The 22,213-nt window shown below is 38.5% G+C and overlaps 1 protein-coding gene across 2 annotated transcripts in view; it reads left to right on the top strand.

The window, feature by feature from the left end:
• The window catches only part of kz (putative ATP-dependent RNA helicase kurz), an 85,299-nt gene that overhangs the window by 15,135 nt on the left and 47,951 nt on the right, over nt 1-22,213 (top strand). Inside the window, exons 4-10 of one of the 2 annotated variants that reach the window (XM_070083655.1) lie at nt 751-1,145; nt 2,348-2,537; nt 3,600-3,818; nt 4,708-4,843; nt 7,289-7,478; nt 10,160-10,385; nt 20,975-21,094. In XM_070083655.1, the coding sequence (XP_069939756.1) occupies nt 751-1,145; nt 2,348-2,537; nt 3,600-3,818; nt 4,708-4,843; nt 7,289-7,478; nt 10,160-10,385; nt 20,975-21,094 (1,476 nt within the window). The remainder of the gene's footprint in view (nt 1-750; nt 1,146-2,347; nt 2,538-3,599; nt 3,819-4,707; nt 4,844-7,288; nt 7,479-10,159; nt 10,386-20,974; nt 21,095-22,213) is intronic. The other variant, XM_070083656.1, reaches the window with a different exon arrangement.

Raw genomic sequence — 22,213 nt, 5'->3', positions numbered from 1 at the left:
CATACTCCTCCTCCCCAATTTGATATCCAATTTTTCTTTATCTAAATCATTTGATACCCTCATCACCTTACTCTTTTCTATGTTCACTTTCAACTTTCTACCTTTACACACATTCCCAAACTCATCCACTAACCTTTGCAATTTTTCTTTAGAATCTCTCATAAGCACAGTATCATCAGCAAAAAGTAACTGTGTCAATTCCCATTTTGAATTTGATTCCCCAAAATTTAATCCCACCTCTCTCCCGAACACCCTAGCATTTACTTCCTTTACAACCCCATCTATAAATATATTAAACAACCATGGTGACATTACAAATCCCTGTCTAAGACCTACTTTTATTGGGAAGTAGTCTCCCTCTCTTCTACACACCCTAACCTGAGCCTCACTATCCTCATAAAAACTCTTTATAGCATTTAATAACTTACCACCTATTCCATATACAGTGGACCCCCGCATAACGATTACCTCCGAATGCGACCAATTATGTAAGTGTATTTATGTAAGTGCGTTTGTACGTGTATGTTTGGGGGTCTGAAATGGACTAATGTACTTCACAATATTCCTTATGGGAACAAATTCGGTCAGTACTGGCACCTGAACATACTTCTGGAGTGAAAAAATATCGTTAACCGGGGGTCCACTGTACTTGCAACATCTGCCACATTGTTCCTCTATCCACTCTATCATATGCCTTTTCTAAATCCATATTGTATATACATGTATATGTTAATTAAATGAATTTTACAGGAATTATCCAGCAGTAGTGATGAGAGTGAAGTGGAAGAAGAGGAACCAGATATGACTAATTCTGTAGGAGGAATAGTAAATGATATTCAACAACATAAAAAATGCTCTAATCAGGAAATAGGTGATTTGAATGACATTAAGCCAGCAGAAAAGCAACAAGATGAAGCACAGACTGCTGAGGTCTCCAAGGATAAACCAACAAAGCCAGCAGTATATATGAGCTTACAACGTACTACTGAGATTCAAGCAGCAAGACTCAGACTTCCCATTCTAGCTGAGGAACAAGCTATAATGGAAGCAATAAACGAAAATCCTGTAACAGTCATTGTGGGAGCAACAGGTAGTGGCAAGACAACACAAGTTCCCCAGTTTCTGTATGAGGCAGGATATACAAGGTTGGTAAAAAGGGTTAGTCCAAAGTATTTCTGTAAATACTTTTGATTTATTGTTTTCATTTGAAAATGGTTGATAATGTATTTGTTTATGCTGAGACACCTGTTGAAGAAGTGTTGTATCACCTATCCACCATTACATGTTTTTTACTCCTGTTGAAATTAATGTATAAGCAATTTTTTCTATCCTGTAAGTTAATTGAACTTGTTAGAAGTATGCAGTCATTAATATACACTTCCAGATCCATCAGTGTTATATGTAACTTACTGTATTTTGCAGAATATTCATATTTTCATCTTTGGGTAGAGTTGCAGAATTTTCACTCAGAATTTCCATTCTGTGTGGTTTCTTGCTGCCTAACAATTGTCCCTATCTATTATGCACTAATCTCTTCCCATGGTATGCCTAACTAGCTAATTATTTTGAAACTTTAGATCTAATTTTTTTTCCTCTAACTTGGTCATTTCCTGTTAAAAGGCAGGGTAACCCAAAGAAAAAAACGCTCACCATCATTCATGCAATTGGTGTCTTTTTCTAGATATGGGCTGACATCACAGTCAGATTACACCTCAGCTAACATTCCCATCAGATTACCCTTTGACTGTAACATCCCCATCCCTCCTTCCCAGTGCAGGCACTGCGGTACTGCCTTTCCCACCTTCAGGACTCGAGTCCAGCTAACTGGTTTTCCTGAATCTCTTCATAAAATTACCTTTCTCACACTTCAACAGCATTTCCATTAAAAATCACTTGTCTCCATTCTATCCTATCTAACACTTTTATAAAATTTATTCACAGAGGACCTATTTCTGCTACGATTTCATATTCTGAAGTAATTTCATTCTCATTATTTTCGTTACAGATTTTACTCAGTACCTTCACTGCATATCCTTGATCTTCAGAATTTTTTTGTTTTTTATATTAATAGTTGTCTGTGTTCTCCATGGGGAAGTGGAACAGAATTCTTCCTCTGTAAACCATGCATGTCGTAAGAGGCGACTAAAATGCTGGGAGCAAAGGGCTAGTAACCTCTTCTGTATACATTACTAAAGTTAAAAAAATAAACTTTTGTTTTTCTTTTTGGGTCACCCTGCTTCGGTGGGATATGGCCGGTTTGTTGAAAGAAGAGTTGTCTGTGTGTTCTCTTTTTGTATGCAGATGAGTAGCATTAAATGCATTAAAGTTATTTAATTTTGACTTTTAGTAATGGCAAGATGATCGGTGTCACTGAGCCAAGGCGTGTGGCTGCAATATCAATGTCTCAGAGAGTTGCACATGAAATGAATCTGTCATCAAGAGAGGTGTCTTACCAAATACGGTTTGAAGGGAATACAACTCCAGATACAAAGATCAAATTTATGACAGATGGTGTTTTGCTGAAGGAAATCCAAATGGTAAGCCATAGTTATTTATGCATTAAGCATTTTCTCAAAATATTTAAGTGAGAGGTGGAAAGTGTGTATAGTGGCTGTATTCTAAAGGATAGGTGGGGATGTTGCAGTTGGGAAGGTCATTTTTAATTTTGATGTCTGCACACTTCTGGCAGGACTGCAATTGAATGAGTGATACTGAATGTGTTATTTTGGGTTATCAGAAATTACCACAGCCATTTACCACCAAGGAAGGATAATTATTGGTAGAAACTCCTTAGAAAATAATGCACATATGGATGTGCAGAACAGTAAAATAAAAGAAATTATCACATTAGCCATTTACCACCAAAGAAGGATGATTATTATGTTCTGTCCTATATGTTTGAACATTTCCCTTCTGTATTTTTGTTTGTATCATTCCTGCCATCACTATTTTTAATATACAGCCTCTCCTCACTTAACGATGGAGTTATGTTCCTAAGACCATGTCGGTAAACAAATTCGTCACTAAGTGAGGAGCATACCATAATGATAGTGAATCTGTGTCATCCATCTTTGTTATTGTTTTAATGTCATCTTTGTACCATTTATAACATTTCTGGTGTATTTTTAAATGTCTACACAGCAGTGTACTGTACATTGTAATAAACAGAATAGAGGAAATCAGCTCTGTTATACATTACATAGGTATGCATACTGGTCAGAGGGGCCATCGTAAGTCCAAGGGGTTGGTAAACGAGTATGTTGCTAAGTGAGGAGAGGCTGTACTTAATTCAAAGACACGGAATATATAGCACTGATGTTCTGATGTGTTAAAATATTTGAGCTTTCATTAAAGCCTCTGTATCTAATAAATGTTAATCTCCTGTTGATCTAACTGTTTATCTGTGTATGCTTTAAATGGTTTCAATAATTTGTAATTGCATGAAGTTTAGAAACACAAGCAGAAGTTATGACTTACACAAGAAGGAGGGATGAAATGCCATGTATGTTCTGACAACAATATTGGTTTAATAATCATAATTACTCTGTTAGCATGTCGAAAGCAACATCCTCTTAGCGTTTTTTAAACTTTTCAAACAGGATCCGACACTGAAGAAATACTCAGTGGTAGTCATTGATGAAGCCCACGAGCGAAGTGTCTTTTCTGACATTTTGATTGGCATTCTCTCACGGATCATTCCTAGACGTCAGGCCAAGGGCAAGCCACTAAAGCTCATCATTATGTCAGCCACACTGAGGGTTGAAGACTTTACTGAGAATCCTAGACTCTTTAAGGAGCCCAAACCTCCAGTTATTAAGGTACTTTTATGTCAGCATGAAATCTAAGAATCATTTGAAATACATTAGTGTAGTGTTGCTCAACCAAGTACATGTATTAAACAACCCACCAGTCATTTCAAGTATCCTGCTCATGGCCCACCTTTTTAGATACAATATACTTGTGTATGTGGGAACTGATGCATGGAATTTAGCAATTCTGCCTTGTTTAAAGATTCTTTTTAATGAAAAATTTGCGATTATTATGCTCACTCACTCGTATACCTGTTAGTAACATAATTTGGAACATGCATGTTAGTTTTATTATTAGGGATGAGTATCATGGTGCCTTCTCTCAAAAGAGCAAATACGTTGATTTTGAGTGTAACTAGTTATTTCTAACCCTACATTTTTTGTTGTACAGTATTTTTCAAATTTCTCATGATGACTGCCTCGAAATCCCACGAAAGTGGGAATTATCCTACAATGTTCAACATGCAGTCCTTCATATGTATGGCTGTTGTTAACAAAAACTTGTATGATGATATATAAAATTTACAGAGGTTTTAAAGTAGTATATGAGATATGAATGTACAGTGGAGCCTCGGTATGTGACCTTAATCCATTCCAGAAGACTGTTCGAGTGCTGCTCCATTTGAGTGTCGTACAAGCTCTTCCCAACCAATTTTCTGTTTGGTTGGCTGTTATCACTAATCTTTGTAGGCCCCAGGGTGACTTATTTATACAAATAATGCAAAAAAAAACAAACACCAAAAAATGCGAAGAAACACAAAATAGTTTACAGTGAAGTTCTGTCAGGTTGTATTTGTTTGGTCGAGTGCTGAGCTTTGTTCAAGTAGGGGGCTGGTCGTATACTGAGGTTCCACTGTAATTGTATCACACACTGAAAATCTTTGCCCTATAATTTCAGGTTGATGCAAGAATGTTTGACGTCACTCTTCACTACAACAAGCGAACTCCTGAGGATTACCTGGGAGAAGCATTCAAGAAGGCATGTAAGATTCATCGACAACTTCCCGAGGGAGGCATTCTGATCTTCCTCACAGGTACTGTTGAAGGCTGAACTAATTATCAGTATATTCTAGGATTTTAATTCTTGGACCAACTTCCAGACTGCAGGTTTGAACTTTGGTCAGAGTAGTGAATTGTTACATTCATTCATTACAAATTTTCACTACATTGGCATACATTTTTACGTGAGTGATAATTGTTAATTAGCTGTGAGGTGCAAAATGAGAGCTGTCTGTTGGACTGTGCTGGTGAATAAATGACTGAAGTGTAGGTCTTTGTATGTAATGTACATGTTATAGAGAAGTAACAAGTATGTCTGATAACTACTAAGTGGTAGACAGTGAGAGGAAGGTAGAATAGAGGAAGAAAGGAAACTGTTGGTTAAATAAAACCAAGATTGTTAGTGAGAGGTAGGAACAGTTAAATGAAAGGTTGGTTAGTGAGAGAAACAAGTGGTAAAGATATAAAAAAAATGGTGTTGTGCAGTTTTAAGAATGTATTTTTGGTGTTTGCAGCAGCAGAGGTTTGTAATTGTAGGAGAGTAGGCACAAGAGGGTATATAAATTACTGTTACAAGGATGCGGGGAAAATGATGGTAAAGGAGAAAAAGTTAATTTAAAATTTAAAATTTACAATAGATTATGGTTCATGGGAAAGAGAAGTTTTGAAGTCAAGTGAAGGAGTGCAAAAGAAGAGCAATTGAAAGAATAGATAAGGCTTTGTCAAAAATATGGAATAAGTTTTTTTTTTTTTTTCCAACAAGTCTGCCGTCTCCCACCAAGGCAGGGTGACCCAAAAAAGAAAGAAAATCACCCCCAAAAAATATTTTCATCATCATTCAACACTTTCACCACACTCACACATTATCACTGTTTTTGCAGAGGTGCTCAGAATACAACAGTTTAGAAGCATACACATATAAAGATACACAACATATCCCTCCAAACTGCCAATATCCCAAACCCCTCCTTTAAAGTGCAGGCATTGTACTTCCCATTTCCAGGACTCAAGTCCGACTATATGAAAATAACCGGTTTCCCTGAATCCCTTCACTAAATATTGCCCTGCTCACACTCCAACAGATCGTCAGGTCCCAAGTACCATTCGTCTCCATTCACTCCTATCTAACACGCTCACGCACGCTTGCTGGAAATCCAAGCCCCTTGCCCACAAAACCTCCTTTACCCCCTCTCTCCAACCCTTTAGAGGATGACCCCTACCCCTCCTTCCTTCCCCTATAGATTTATATGCTTTCCATGTCATTCTACTTTGATCCATTCTCTCTAAATGACCAAACCACCTCAACAACCCCTCTTCTGCCCTCTGACTAATACTTTTATTAACTCCACAGTTTCAATTAATAAAGTGAGGAAAAAATGGTGAGTAAATGGATTTATCTAAGAATTAGAGTGGTGAAATGTTAGTGCAGGAGGTATGTAAAAGTGTTAGAGAAATAAAGGTAACATTTTAAGTGCATATTATATGTAGTAATTTTCTTTTTCTTTTTAGTAGGCTATACAGGAAAAGGAGTTACTAGCCCATTGTTCATGGCATTTTAGTTGACTTTTACAACACGCATGGCTTATGGAGGAAAGATTCTTATTCCACTTCCCCATGGATATAAAAGGAAAAGTAATAAGAACAAGAACTATTAAGGTAAAATCAAAGAAAACTCAGATGAGTGTATATAAATTAACATGTACATGTATGTGTAGTGTGACCTACCTGCAATCTTGCATGTTTATGAGACAAACAAAAGACACCAGCAATCCTACCATCTTGTAAAACAATTACAGGCTCTCATTTTACACTCACTTAGCAGGACGGTAGTACCTCCCTGGGTAGTTGCTGTCCACCAACCTTTGGAGGGATATGTTGTGTATCTTTATACATACAGTATATGCTTCTAAACTGTAGTATTCTGAGCACCTCTGCAAAAACAGTGATTATGTATATATATGAGTGAGGTGAAAGTGTTGAATGATGATGAAAGTATTATTTCTTTTTGGGAATTTTCTTTCTTTTTGGGTCACCTTGCCTGGGTGAGAGATGGCCGACTTGTTAAAAAAAAAAAAAAAAGTGTAGATTACCATATAAAATATGCAAAAAAATTTACTGTTGATATGAGTGAAGAGCTTCAAGATAGTATTAAGGAAGTGAGTGAAGCAGTTACAGTAGGTTGAAAGTAGAGAAAAATAGTTTAAGTGGAGGAGATTAAGACTAAAATGCTAAAAGCAGATGGTGATAAATTGTTGGAGTGATTAGTGTGTTTTTCACTATATGTATGGAAGAAGAGAAGGTACTTAAGGATTAGGTGACAAAGAGAGAGAGAGAAGGCCACAAGTATGGTATAATTGTGATGTATTGTGATTTGAAAGTTATGACAAATTGTAATAGGGAAGGAATCCTGTTTATAAATGGTTTTTAGCACCAGATATTTTATGAATGAAAATAATGTTAATAATTTATGTGTTTTGTAGGTCAGCAGGAAGTGAATAGTCTTGTGCGCAAGTTACGTGCCACATTCCCCATGCATGCAGAGAGTAGATATAACAAACAAACAGATGTGAGTGGATACAAAAGGAAAAAACTGCAACTTAAAAATATGAAAAAAACAGTAAATGAATCAGCAAGCAAAAAGATCATTTTGCCTGAAGTAAAGCTTGAAAAGTGAGTATACTGTTATAATGTGTGTATATATTTTTTTTGCTGCTTTATTTACCCCCTAAGAAGTTTGGGGGTTGACTCCAACAAAAAAAAAAGAAGGATCTAGTTATATGACCTCAAGTGTATCTTGATCATATCCATTTTTATTATGCGTTTATGGCTTATTCCTCAAAGTGCACAACACTGTCATTCATCTTTTCTTTATTAGATGTCAGATACCTTTTCTCTTATTAGATCCTTGTAATATACAGTGGACCCCCGAGTTTCGTGATTAGTCCGTTCCAGAGAGTCTGCCGAAAGTCGGAATTCACGAAACCAGTTTCCCCATAAGAAATAATGTAATTCCAATTAATCCTTTCGAGACACCCAAAAGTATTAACAAAAATGATTTTTTTTATAGATTAAATATAGATTTACATACAGAAAGAATGAGAAATCAAGTATAAAACAAAAATAACATCACACTTACCTTTATTGAAGACTTGTTGTGTATGGAGGACGGGAGGAAGGGAGAGGATGGAAAAGTTACACTTTAGGTACCAAATTCTTATCCGGGGTTTACTTCCCTTCTTTGATTTTTAATGGCAGTAGAACCAGCTTGAGAGTCACTAGACCCCTGTCGCAAAAAAAAAAAAAAAAATTGTCCAGAGAGCTCTTGTAGCTCTACCCTCTACCACAATCACTACCACCCTCTACCACCATCACTACCACTGTCACTACCATCCTCTACCACCATCACTACCACCTTCTACCACTGTCACTACCACCCTCTACCACCATCACTACCACACTCTACCACTGTTACAACTGCTACCACCCTCTACCACCATCACAACCACTACCACCTTCTACCACCATCACTCCCACCTTCTACCACCATCACTACCACCCTCTACCACCATCACTACCACCCTCTACCACCATCACTACCACCTTCTACCACCATCACTACCACCCTCTACCACCATCACTACCACCCTCTACCACCATCACAACCACCCTCTACCACCATCACTACCACCCTCTACCACCATCACTACCACCCTCTACCACCATCACAACCACCCTCTACCACCATCACTACCACCCTCTACCACAGTGGTTCCCAAACTTTTTCAGCTTGTTACCCAATTTAACATGCCACATAAAGCATGTTACCCCTTTCACAAAATGTTGTTATTATTGATATATATGGCTAAACGTGAACGTATACAGCCTCGCATACTCTGCTAATCCTAGCAAAACCATTGAAAATGTAAGAACCACACATACATTATATATAAAATTAATAATAGCTACAAATTCACAGTAACAGTGGGTAAATACTAACTATATACTGCACAGGACAGTACACATACATACCAGCTTATGTCTACCTCGGCTGATGCTCACAGATAAACTGACAGTGTGAAATAGAGGCAGCCTCAGGAAGTGAGTGACGCGTACTGGACAGGTCGATCTGGGCTACTGAGTGACTTTTGTCCTGAAGCATACTTGTCAAAATACTTTTGGGTTTCCACACACTTAGCTATATATTTCTTCTTTTCTAATACTGTATATTAGTTTTTGATGTTTATTGTTATTTGGTTTAACTTTATTACTTATAATAGGTTTACTTTACAACTTTATATACTAAGACAAAGTTAACAATAATCCTCATACCGGGTACCGCATTGTTTTCTTGATTTTCAGAATTCATAACTTTTTTTCTGTCACCCCTCCATTACCCCCCAAAAATGGTTAAATTACCCCCAGGGGGTAATTTACCCCCAGTTTGGGAACCACTGCTCTACCACCATCACTACCACCATCACTACCACCCTCTACGACCATCATTACCACCCTCTGCCACCATCACTTCCACCCTCTACCACCATCACTACCACCCTCTACCACCATCACTACCACCATCACTACCACCCTCTACCACCATCACTACCACCCTCTTCCACCATCACTACCACTACTGCCCTCTACCACCATCACAACTGCTACTACCATCACTACTATCCTCTACCACCCTCTGCCACTATCACTACCACCACCACTTTCGTGTTTTTCTATAAACTTTTTCTTTAATTCTATCGTGTTTTTCACCTTCTTTACCAAAGGGCTGGCACTAGAAACTTTCTTTGGGCCCATGGCGGCTTATTTAGGAGTTGCAAGCACAAAAAAGAATGGGTTATTAGAAAATGAATGCATGGGGTGATGGTCACTCGCCCAGAAACAATGCCACACTGACTCTCTGATTGGTGTGTGGGAGCCTTTGTGTACGCGCAGCTGCTGGGAGGCTGCTCGGATGTGTTCCATACCTGCTATGAATCACGAAGCAAATCACAAAACGCGAGGTTATATTTTGACAAAAAAAAGTTTCTGGAAGTCGAAATTCACGAAGCGCGAGGCTCACGAAACTCAGGGGTCCACTGTATGCCTGTAAAATTTTTTTTTCACTTTCTCTTTGCTATTATATCTCAAGAAAGCAATTATTCCTTTGAGTTGATGTGAGCATCATCAAGAACTTAGCTTGAATAAATAATATAGAGGTAAGTAATATTTACTACAGTGATTCATATTATAATCTAACGATGGAAATGACTAGGTAATGTTTAAAAACATAGCAGAGTAATTACTTATGCAGACATTTTTGGAAAGGAAAATTACATTTACATATTAATTTTTTTCAGTTTCATATCGGCCTTGCCTGATGATGCAGAGGGTGACCTGGCAGGAGATGTAGCAGACTTAGAGGACCGAGGGGCAGTGGATTTTGACGACAGTGATTTGGATTTGGATGATGACGATGATGATGCAGTGCTAAGCAGCAAGAAGTTTGGGGCACAGGAAGAGCCAGAGCAGTCTTTATGGGTCTTACCCCTATACTCCATGTTGCCCCCAGAAAGACAACAGATGGTATGAATTTGATGCTTAATGAGTTTACCTCAAATTTTAAGATGATTAGACATTCTTGTGAAAGGCAATAAGTGTACTATACAATCTTGAGAAACGACGACCTGCTAAATAATAATATTAACCCCTTCAGGGTCCAAGGCCCAAATCTGAAGTGGTGCCCCAGTGTCCAAGAATTTTCAAAAAAAAAATTTGTTATTTTTTCTTATGAAATGGTAGAGAATTTTTTGTGAAGGTAATAAAACAAAAAGTACGAAATTTGATGGAAAATTGACGAAATTATGCTCTCGCGAATTTTGATGTGTCAGCGATGTTTACGAATCGGCGATTTTGCTGACTTTGACTCCCATTTTGGGCCAATTATATTATTCCAGTCAACCAAATTCTTAGCTATTTCACTAGTATTACTTCTATTCTATCGATTGAGCACAAGAAATCGCTAAGTCAACTGTTTCAACTACAAATTAAAGTGATCGGAAATTGTTAATTTAGCCAATTTAACACAAAGTTCAAAATATTCCAATTTCAAAATAGGGTCCAGAATAAACAATGTAGGTATTCCTGGAACTAAACTAACATTTCCTCTGTTCATTAGTTATGTTTTGAGGCTTTACAAATAAATTCCATTTTGATTTTTTATTCACATAATGAATTTTTATTCACACCAAAAAATAGATTTACTGTTATGCAATACTGTAATAATTGTATAAATATCATCACCATATTTGTGAATGCATATTAGACCCACCAGCTGGTGTGTATTAGACGTGTGAGGTCGTTTGTTTACTCTTGAATATCGGCAAAAATTTAACATTTCTGCTACTTTGAGCTCAGTTTCAAGCCATTTCCAGTGCTAAAACCAATCAAAATCATCTCTATTTCTGTAATATGTCTTCCATTCTATCAAATGAGACCAATAAATCGCAAATAGAACTATAAAAAACATATGAAAAAACACTGCAAAGTTGCTGTTTTAATCGAAAAATCATGATTTTAGTTTTTTTCTCTCATTATACACAGTGTGCTGCAGGATCTGTTTTATGTGGTGCACACATACCACATAGATGTATTCTCTCATATCTAGGCCCAAATGTACCACTCACAGTTTATCAGAGTGAGCTGAGCTCATGACGTAGATCTACGGTTTGGACCCTGAACGTAAAGCCATAGATCTATGGGACGGACCCTCAAAGGGTTAATATGCAATATGCAAAAGGATGGATGGCACTGTAACTAACTAATGAAACTTCTTCTTAATTACCCACTGAGATCTAATAAGGAATATGGTGAATTAACCCTTAAACTGTCCAAACAGATCTATGTTCACATGCGTAGTGCTCCAAAAGTAGATCTACATTTTTTACATATTTTCAAATATAAAAAAAAAAAAAGGTAGATCAAAGTTTTTTTTTACACGTTTTCATATGTAAAAAAACAAAAAGAAGATCTGTTTTTTTTTACATACATGTACTTTCAAATGTTGAAAAAACGTAGATCTACGTTTGGACAGTTTAAGGGTTAAAGAAAGATAATAATCTTCACATCACTAAGGCAGATAAAGCATAAAGCCACTGCTGTTGTCACTGGACAAAAAAAAGGAGAGTTCCTTGGTGATTTTGAAAAAATTTTTAAATAATTCATTGGAAGAAATTAATAACTCTTTCTTCTTTCAACAAACCGGCCATATCCCACCAAAGCAGGGTGGCCCAAAAAAGATAAACAAAAGTTTTTTTTTTTTTTTTTTTTTATTTTTTTTTTTATTTTTTTTTTCAACAAGTCAGTCGTCTCCCACCGAGGCAGGGTGACCCAAAAAAGAAAGAAAATCCCCAAAAAGAAAATACTTTCATCATTCAACACTTTCACCACACTCACACATTATCACTGCTTTTGCAGAGGTGCTCAGAATACAACAGCTTAGAAGCATATATGTATAAAGATACACTACATATCCCTCCAAACTGCCAATATCCCAAACCCCTCCTTTAAAGTGCAGGCATTGTACTTCCCATTTCCAGGACTCAAGTCCGACTATATGAAAATAACCGGTTTCCCTGAATCCCTTCACTAAATATTACCCTGCTCACACTCCAACAGATTGTCAGGTCCCAAGTATCATTCGTCTCCATTCACTCCTATCTAACACGCTCATGCATGCTTGCTGGAAGTCCAAGCCCCTCGCCCACAAAACCTCCTTTACCCCCTCTTTCCAACCCTTTCGAGGATGACCCCTACCCCTCTTTCCTTCCCCTATAGATTTATATGCTTTCCATGTCATTCTACTTTGATCCATTCTCTCTAAATGACCAAACCACCTCAACAACCCCTCTTCTGCCCTCTGACTAATGCTTTTATTAACTCCACACCTTCTCCTAATTTCCACACTCCGAATTTTTTGCATAATATTTACACCACACATTGCCCTTAGACAGGACATCTCCACTGCCTCCAACCATCTCCTCGCTGCTGCATTTACCACCCAAGCTTCACATCCATATAAGAGTGTTGGTACTACTATACTTTCATACATTCCCTTCTTTGCCTCCATAGAAAACGTTTTTTGACTCCACATACACCTCAACGCACCACTCACCTTTTTTCCCTCATCAATTCTATGATTAACCTCATCCTTCATAAATCCATCTGCCGACACGTCAACTCCCAAGTATCTGAAAACATTCACTTCTTCCATACTCCTCCTCCCCAATTTGATATCCAATTTTTCTTTATCTAAATCATTTGATACCCTCATCACCTTACTCTTTTCTATGTTCACTTTCAACTTTCGACCTTTACACACATTCTCAAACTCATCCACTAACCTTTGCAATTTTTCTTTAGAATCTCCCATAAGCACAGTATCATCAGCAAAAAGTAGCTGTGTCAATTCCCATTTTGAATTTGATTCCCCATAATTTAATCCCACCCCTCTCCCGAACACCCTAGCATTTACTTCTTTTACAACCCCATCTATAAATATATTAAACAACCATGGTGACATTACACATCCCTGTCTAAGACCTACTTTTACCAGGAAGTATTCTCCCTCTCTTCTACACACCCTAACCTGAGCCTCACTATCCTCATAAAAGCTCTTTACAGCATTTAGTAACTTACCACCTATTCCATATACTTGCAACATCTGCCACATTGCTCCTCTATCCACTCTATCATATGCCTTTTCTAAATCTATAAATGCAATAAAAACTTCCCTACCTTTATCTAAATACTGTTCACATATATGCTTCAATGTAAACACTTGATCTACACATCCCCTACCCACTCTGAAGCCTCCTTGCTCATCCGCAATTCTACATTCTGTCTTACCTCTAATTCTTTCAATTATAACTCTACCGTATACTTTTCCTGGTATACTCAGTAAACTTATTCCTCTATAATTTTTACAATCTCTTTTGTCCCCTTTCCCTTTATATAAAGGGACTATACATGCTCTCCGCCAATCCCTAGGTACCTTCCCCTCTTTCATACATTTATTAAACAAAAGTACCAACCACTCCAACACTATATCCCCCCCTGCTTTTAACATTTCTGTCATGATCCCATCAGTTCCAGCTGCTTTACCCCCTTTCATTCTATGTAATGCCTCACGTACCTCCACCACACTTACATTCTGCTCTTCTTCACTCCTAAAAGATGGTATACCTCCCTGGCCAGTGCATGAAATTACCGCCTCCCTTTCTTCCTCAACATTTAAAAGTTCCTCAAAATATTCTCGCCATCTACCTAATACCTCCCTCTCCCCATCTACTAACTCCCCTACTCTGTTTTTAACTGACAAATCCATACTTTCCCTAGGCTTTCTTAACTTGTTTAACTCACTCCAAAAATTTTTCTTATTTTCATTCAAATTTCTTGACAGTGCCTCTCCCACTCTTTCATCTGTTCTCCTTTTGCACTCTCTCACCACTCTCTTCACCTTTCTTTTACTCTCCATATACTCTGCTCTTCTTATAACACTTCTGCTTTGTAAAAACCTCTCGTAAGCTACCTTTTTGTCTTTTATCACACCCTTTACTTTATCATTCCACCAATCACTCCTCTTTCCTCCTGCCCCCACCCTCCTATAACCACAAACTTCTGCCCCACATTCTAATACTGCATTTTTAAAACTATTCCAACCCTCTTCAACCCCCCCACTACTCATCTTTGCACTAGCCCACCTTTCTGCCAATAGTCGCTTATATCTCGCCCGAACTTCCTCCTCCCTTAGTTTATACACTTTCACCTCTCTCTTACTTGTTGTTGCCACCTTCCTCTTTTCCCATCTACCTCTTACTCTAACTGTAGCTACAACTAAATAATGATCCGATATATCAGTTGCCCCTCTATAAACATGTACATCCTGGAGCCTACCCATCAACCTTTTATCCACCAATACATAATCTAACAAACTACTTTCATTACATGCTACATCATACCTTGTATATTTATTTATCCTCTTTTTCATAAAATATGTATTACTTATTACCAAATTTCTTTCTACACATAGCTCAATTAACCCTTTGACTGTTTCCGACGTATAAATACGTCTTACGAGCCAATGTTTCTGACGTATTTATACGCATAAATTCTAGCAGCTTCAAATCAAGCAGGAGAAAGCTGCTAGGCCCACATGTGAGAGAATGGGTCTCCATGGTCAGTGTGCACCATATAAAAAAAATCGGGGAGCCAGTGGTGCATTGTGGGAATGCCATTTCAGTTGTCATTTTTCAGCATGTCTAGTGGTAAGAAATATGTGATTCCCCAGCAAATCTGGGACTCTTCTCTTCCCAAGTGATGCTCTAACACAGATGGAAGTGTCAGTGAAGATCAATTTCATGATTTGGAGGAGTTTGAGACCAAAAGCAATGGAGGAGGAGGAGGGGGAGGAGGGGAGGAAGAGGAGGAGGAGGAGGAGGGAAGGAAGAGGAGGAGGAGGAGGAGGAGGAGGAGAAGAGGAGGAGGAGGAGGAAGAAGAAGATGTAATAATATTGTTCCCTTGAAGCAAGAAAAAAAAAAGTCCACCCCATGACAGTGACAAGATAAGGGGAGATAACATCTGATAAGAGCTGACTTTGATGAGCGTAAAGGAGGGTAATATTACATGACCATCGCCTCCCTTTGTTTTTGCTGGTACACAAACATTTCTGTCTGTCTATTTGTCTGTCTGTCAAGCTCCCTGTCTGTCCATCTAGCTCTCTGTCTCAGAGAGAGCCACAAGACTGTGTCATCACGTTTACTCACATCTTCAAGCAGAGTATAGCACTTTGTCTGGATTTCTTGGGTTATCCTAGGTAATTTACACTATGTATACTTGTATTTATGTGTACCTGTGAGACAGAGATAGGCAGACAGAAAGAGAGACAGATTGAAAGATATAGAATGAGGGAGAAAGATAATTAGATAGAATGGAGGAGGGGAAGCAGCATCCGACCCCATTGTTTTGACAGGGGTAGGGGTAGTGACTAATGAGATAATATGTCACTTTGACAGCTGCCGACTTCTGACTCAAAACAATTATAAGCCACACACTCGCACACAAGGAGGAGGAGGAGAAGGAGGAGAAGGAGGAGGAGAAGGAGGAGAAGGAGGAGGAGGAGGAGAAGGAGGAGAAGGAGGAGGAGAAGAAGGAGAAGGAGGAGGAGAAGAAGGAGAAGAAGGAGGAGAAGAAGGAGGAGAAGAAGGAGGAGAAGAAGGAGGAGAAGGAGGAGGAGAAGGAGGAGGAGAAGGAGGAGGAGGAGAAGGAGGAGGAGAAGGAGGAGGAGAAGGAGGAGGAGAAGGAGGAGGAGAAGGAGGAGGAGAAGGAGGAGGAGAAGGAGGAGGAGAAGAAGGAGAAGAAGGAGAAGAAGGAGGAGAAGAAGAAGGAGAAGAAGAAGGAGAAGAAGAAGGAGAAGAAGAAGGAGAAGAAGAAGGAGAAGAAGAAGGAGAAGAAGAAGGAGAAGAAGAAGGAGAAGAAGAAGGAGAAGAAGAAGGAGAAGAAGAAGAAGAAGAAGAAGAAGGAGAAGAAGAAGAAGGAGAAGAAGAAGAAGGAGAAGGAGAAGGAGAAGGAGAAGGAGGAGAAGAAGAAGGAGAAGGAGAAGGAGAAGAAGAAGGAGAAGGAGAAGGAGAAGGAGAAGGAGAAGAAGAAGAAGAAGAAGAAGAAGAAGAAGAAGAAGAAGAAGAAGAATTGTTTGTTTGTTTGTTTGTTTGTTTGTTTGTTTGTGTAAACAAGTTTTGTAAACAATATATTGATAATTATGTTTGTGTGCTTATTGTGTTGTATACAACGAGTGTATATATATACATTGCACCTTACTTTGGTCTCATAGGCCACATAAGTTATGTGAAAAAATAAAATAGTGAAAAAAACAACAAACCTTCAAATACAAGTAAACTAAAGTTTACCGGGTGAGCGGCAGTCGCCGCTGTTGCCATACGCGGCTCATTTTCTGCAAACTTCACGGCTCTATATCTCGGTAAGTACCAATGGCAAAAATTTTTTTTTTGGACTAAAACACTCAGAAAAATAATCTTAACATTTTCATAAGAAAAAATAATTTTTTTTTTTTTTGAATATTTGGCGACATAGAATGACAGTTTCAGAGAGGGGCCTGAAACAGTCAAAGGGTTAAAGGCTCCCCATTTACATTTACCCCTGGCACCCCAAATTTACCTACTACTCCCTCCTTAACATTTTTACCCACTTTAGCATTGAAATCCCCAACCACCATTACTCTCACACTTGATTCAAAACTCCCCACGCATTCACTCAACATTTCCCAGAATCTCTCTCTCTCCTCTACACTTCTCTCTTCTCCTGGTGCATACACGCTTACTATAACCCACTTTTCACATCCAATCTTTATTTTACTCCACATAATCCTTGAATTTATACATTTGTAGTCCCTCTTTTCCTGCCATAGCTTATCCTTCAACATTATTGCTACTCCTTCTTTAGCTCTAACTCTATTTGAAACCCCTGACCTAATCCCATTTATTCCTCTCCATTGAAACTTTCCCACCCCCTTCAGCTTTGTTTCACTTAAAGCCAGGACATCCAGTTTCTTCTCATTCATAACATCCACAATCATCTCTTTCTTATCATTTGCACAACATCCACGCACATTCAGACTTCCCACTTTGACAATTTTCTTCTTCTTATTCTTTTTAGTAATCTTTACAGGAAAAGGGGTTACTAGCCCATTGTTCCCGGCATTTTAGTTGACTTTTACAACACGCATGGCTTACGGAGGAAAGATTCTTATTCCACTTCCCCATGGATATAAAAGGAAAAGTAATAAGACCAAGAACTATTAAGAAAAAATCAAAGAAAACTCAGATGAGTGTGTATAAATAAACGTGTACATGTATGTGTAGTGTGACCTAAGTGTAAGTAGAAGTAGCAAGACGTACCTGTAATCTTGCATATTTATGAGACAGACAAGAGACACCAGCAATCCTACCATCATGTAAAACAATTACAGGCTTTCGTTTTACACTCACTTGGCAGGACGGTAGTACCTCCCTGGGTGGTTGCTGTCTACCAACCTACTACCTGATAGTTTCTCTTTTATCTTTAGTAAAGTATACAGAAGAAGGGGTTACTAGCCCCTTGCTCCCAGCATTTTAGTAGTCTCTTACAATACGCATGGCTTACAGAGGAAGAATTCTGGTCTACATCCGCGTGGAGATAGGAAATAAATAAGAACAAGAGCTAGTAAGAAAATAGAAGAAAACCCAGAGGGGTATGTTTATATATATGTTTGTATATGCATGTGTAGTGTGACCTAAGTATAAATAGAAGTAGCAAGACATACCTGAAATCTTGCATGTTTATGAGATAGAAAAAAGACACAAACAATCCTACCATCATGTAAAACAATTACAGGCTTTCGTTTTACACTCACTTGGAAGGATGGTAGTGCCTCCCTGGGTGGTTGCTGTCTACCAACCTACTACTTAGATAATAACTTTTTTGTTTACAATATGATGGGAGAAAGGGGCTAGTAACCCCTTCTCCAGTATAAATTATTGAATTTAAAAAGAGAAACTTTTTTTTTTTTTTAGGTCACCCTGCCTCAGTGGGATATGACCGGTTTGTTGAGAAAAAAAAATTATGTGGAGGGGTACCTGGTATATGTCATGAATCATTCACTCTAACACATTGGTGTGCTTTTTAAATTCTGATTTATAACATAAAGGAATTCATTGAGTTTCTGTTGATACTTTGTAGTGGATATGGTGATGCAAGAAGGGAAGAGTATATGGAGAGAAAAAGAGAGGTTAAAAGAGTAGTGAAGCAATGTAAAAAGAGAGCAAATGAGAGAGTGGGTGAGATGCTATCAACAAATTTTGTTGAAAATAAGAAAAAGTTTTGGAGTGAGATTAATAAGTTGAGGATGCCTAGGGAACAAATGGATATGACAGTTAAAAATAGGAGACGAGAGTTATTAAATGGAGAGTTAGAGGTATCGGGAAGATGGAGGGAATATTTTGAGGAATTGTTAAATGTTCATGAAGATAAGGAAGCTGTGATTTCGTGTATAGGGCAAGGAGGAATAACATCTTGTAGCAGTGAGGAAGAGCCAGTTGTGAGTGTGGGGGAAGTTTGTGAGGCATTGGGTAGAATGAAGCAGAGTAAGGCAGCTGGGATTGATGGGATAAAGATAGAAATGTTAAAAGCAGGAGTGGTTGGTGTTATTATTTAATAAATGTATGGAAGAGGGTAAGGTACCTAGGAATTGGCAGAGAGCATGCATAATTCCTCAGTATAAAGGCAAAGGGGACAAAAGAGAGTGCAAAAATTATAGGGGACTAAGTCTGTTGAGTATACCTGGTAAAGTGTACGGTAGAGTTATTATTGAAAGAATTAAGAAAGACGGAGAGTAGGATAGCAGATGAACAAGGAGGCTTTAGGAAAGGTAGGGGGTGTTTAGACCAGGTGTTTACAGTGGAACATATAGGTGAACAGTATTTAGATAAGGGTAAAGATATTTTTTTGGCATTTATGGATTTGGAAAAGGCATATGACAGGGTGGATAGGGGGGCAGTGTGGCAGATGTTGCAGGTGCATGGTATAGGAGGTAGGTTACTGAAAGCAGTGAAGAGTTTTTATGAGGATAGTGAGGCTCATGTTAGAGTATGTAGGAGAGGAGATTATTTCCCAGTAAAAGTAGGCCTTAGACAAAGATGTATGTTGGTGAGGGGCTCTTGATTTAGGGAATTGGATCTGTGCTCCAGTTCCCTGAATTAAGCCTGAATGCCTTCCACCCCCCCCCAGGCACTGTATAATCCTCCGGGTTTAGCGCTTCCCCCTTGATTATAATAATAATAATAGACAAAGATGTGTGATGTCACCGTGGTTGTTCAGTATATTTGTAGATGGGGTTGTAAGAGAAGTGAATGCTAGGGTCTTGGCAAGAGGTGTGGAGTTAAAATATAAAGAATCAAACACAAAGTGTGAGTTGTCACAGTTGCTCTTTGCTGATTACACTGTGCTTTTTGGAGATTCTGAAGAGAAGTTGAAGAGGTTGGTGGGTGAATTTGGCAGGGTATGTAAAAGAAGAAAATTAAGTGAATATAGGAAAGAGTAAGGTTATGAGGATAACAAAAAGATTAGGTGATGAAAGATTGGATATCAGATTGGAGGGAGAGAGTATGGAGGAGGTGAATGTATTCAGATATTTAGGAGTGGAGTGTCAGCAAATAGGTCTATGAAGGATGAGGTGAATTGATGAGGGGAAAAGGGTGAGTGGTGCACTTAGGAGTCTGTGGAGACAAAGAACTTTGTGCATGGATGCAAAGAGGGGAATATATGAGAGTATAGTTGTACCAACACTCTTGTATGGGTGTGAAGCATGGGTGATGAATGTTGCAACGAGAAGAAGGCTGGAGGCAGTGGAGATGTCATGTCTGAGGGCAATATGTGGTGTGAATATAATTCAGAGAATTCATAGTTTGGAAATTAGGACAAGGTGTGAGATTACCAAAACTATTATCCAGAGGGCTGGGGAGGGGTTGTTGAGGTGGTTCGAACATGTTGAGAGAATGGAACAAAACAGAATGACTTCGAGAGTGTATAAATCTGTAGTGGAGGGAAGGTGGGGTAGGGGTCGGCCTAGGAAGGGTTGGAGGGAGGGGGTAAAGAGGTTTTGTGTGCCAGAGGCTTGAATTTCCAGCAAGTGTGCATGAGCGTATTTGATAGGAGTGAATGGAGACAAATGGTTTTTAATACTTGGCATGTTGTTGGAGTGTGAGCAAAGTAATATCTTTGAAGGGATTCAGGGAACCGGCAGGCCGGACTAGAGTCCTGGAGATGGGAAGTACGTACAGTGTCTACACTCTGAAGGAGGGGTGTTAATATTGCAGCTTTATAACTGTAGCATAAAGCACCCCTTTGGCAAGGCAGTGATGGAGTGAATGATGATGAAAATTTTTCTTTTTCGGGCCACCCTGCTTTGGTGGGAATTGGCCAATGTGTTAATAAAAAAAAAATAACAAAAGGGTATAGATGTTAGGTGTTAGATTGACATGAGAGGAGGAATGTTTTATTTGGGTCATCTTTGCTTGGAAAATTACTAATATATCAAAAATTAATACTCATTAACTTACAACAGGTCTTCAAGCCCCCACCAGAAGGAACACGACTCTGTGTTGTGTCAACCAACGTAGCTGAAACCTCGCTCACCATACCTAGTGTCAAATATGTTGTAGACTGTGGTAAAGTTAAGGAAAAGGTGAGCATCTCTTGTCAAAATAAGTATAGGGTACATACTAAAAGTTGATGCAATAAATTTTAACCCGTTAACTGTCCAAACATAGATCTACGTTCGCTCACCCAGCTCTCCGAATATTTTGAAAAAAAAAAAAAATTGTAATTAAGAGAGCAATTTTCTGTGTGTAACAAGACCCAAAAAAAATTTTTAGGACTGGTAGTTACTGAGATATAAGACCGCGAAGTTGGCGTTGGATGCTCACCTGACAGCAACGTGGAGTCCTGCCGCTTGCAGAAGTGTTGCTGATATACCTTTTTTTCTCGGTTTTATATCGTTTTATATCATTTTTATGTTCTCATAATTACAATTTATAGTAGTTCTTGTGATTTCATAGCCAGTCTTTGTTCTGACACTAATATTAGGTTCTGAAATTGTACTCAAATTGTCAGCATTTACACCTACCTTGGTCATTTACTATTGTCTAGGAATATATACAAAGTACGTATTTATAGGTCCCAGCAATGTTTTAGACACACTGGAGTATATATGAAAGTCCTTGACACATGGTGTTAAGACGAGTGTTACTAAACTGCTGACAGGGTAAGCAGTGGAGCGACACTTCATGATCGTGCACTGCTGCATGGAACCCTGGCTTTATTTATTTTCACTGTTATACATAAACATGTCTTTCTGTCTGTCTAGCAATGTCTGCTTATCTGTCTTCCCATCTACCTGTATGTCTCTGTCTTTTTGTCTGCCTGTGTGTGTGTGTGTCTTTCTGTCTGCATGTGTGTGTGTGTGTGTGTGTCTTTTTGTCTGCTTGTCTGTCTTGTCTGAGAGAGTTGCTTAAGAACCAACTGGTATTACACATGATCACGTCTGATTCCTGAAGAAGTGAAAATGCGTATTCCTTGCCAGTTGCCAGTCATGCTTATTATGCATTATATTATCTACAAGCACAGTATAGTACTTTGGATTTTTTTGGGTTATCCTAGGTAATTTACACTATGTATAATTGTATTTACATATGTGTACCTGTGAGATAGAGACAGATAGACAGGCAAAGATAGACAGACAGACGAAGATAGAGACAGCCAGCCAGCAGGCCAGCCAGCCTGCCAAACACGTATTACACATTCC

This window comes from Cherax quadricarinatus, chromosome 10 (assembly GCF_038502225.1).
Source record: "Cherax quadricarinatus isolate ZL_2023a chromosome 10, ASM3850222v1, whole genome shotgun sequence".
Classification (NCBI taxonomy): Eukaryota; Metazoa; Arthropoda; class Malacostraca; order Decapoda; family Parastacidae; genus Cherax; species Cherax quadricarinatus.
Note: the sequence above shows the minus strand (reverse complement) of the source record. Positions and strands in the feature narration are given on the sequence as shown.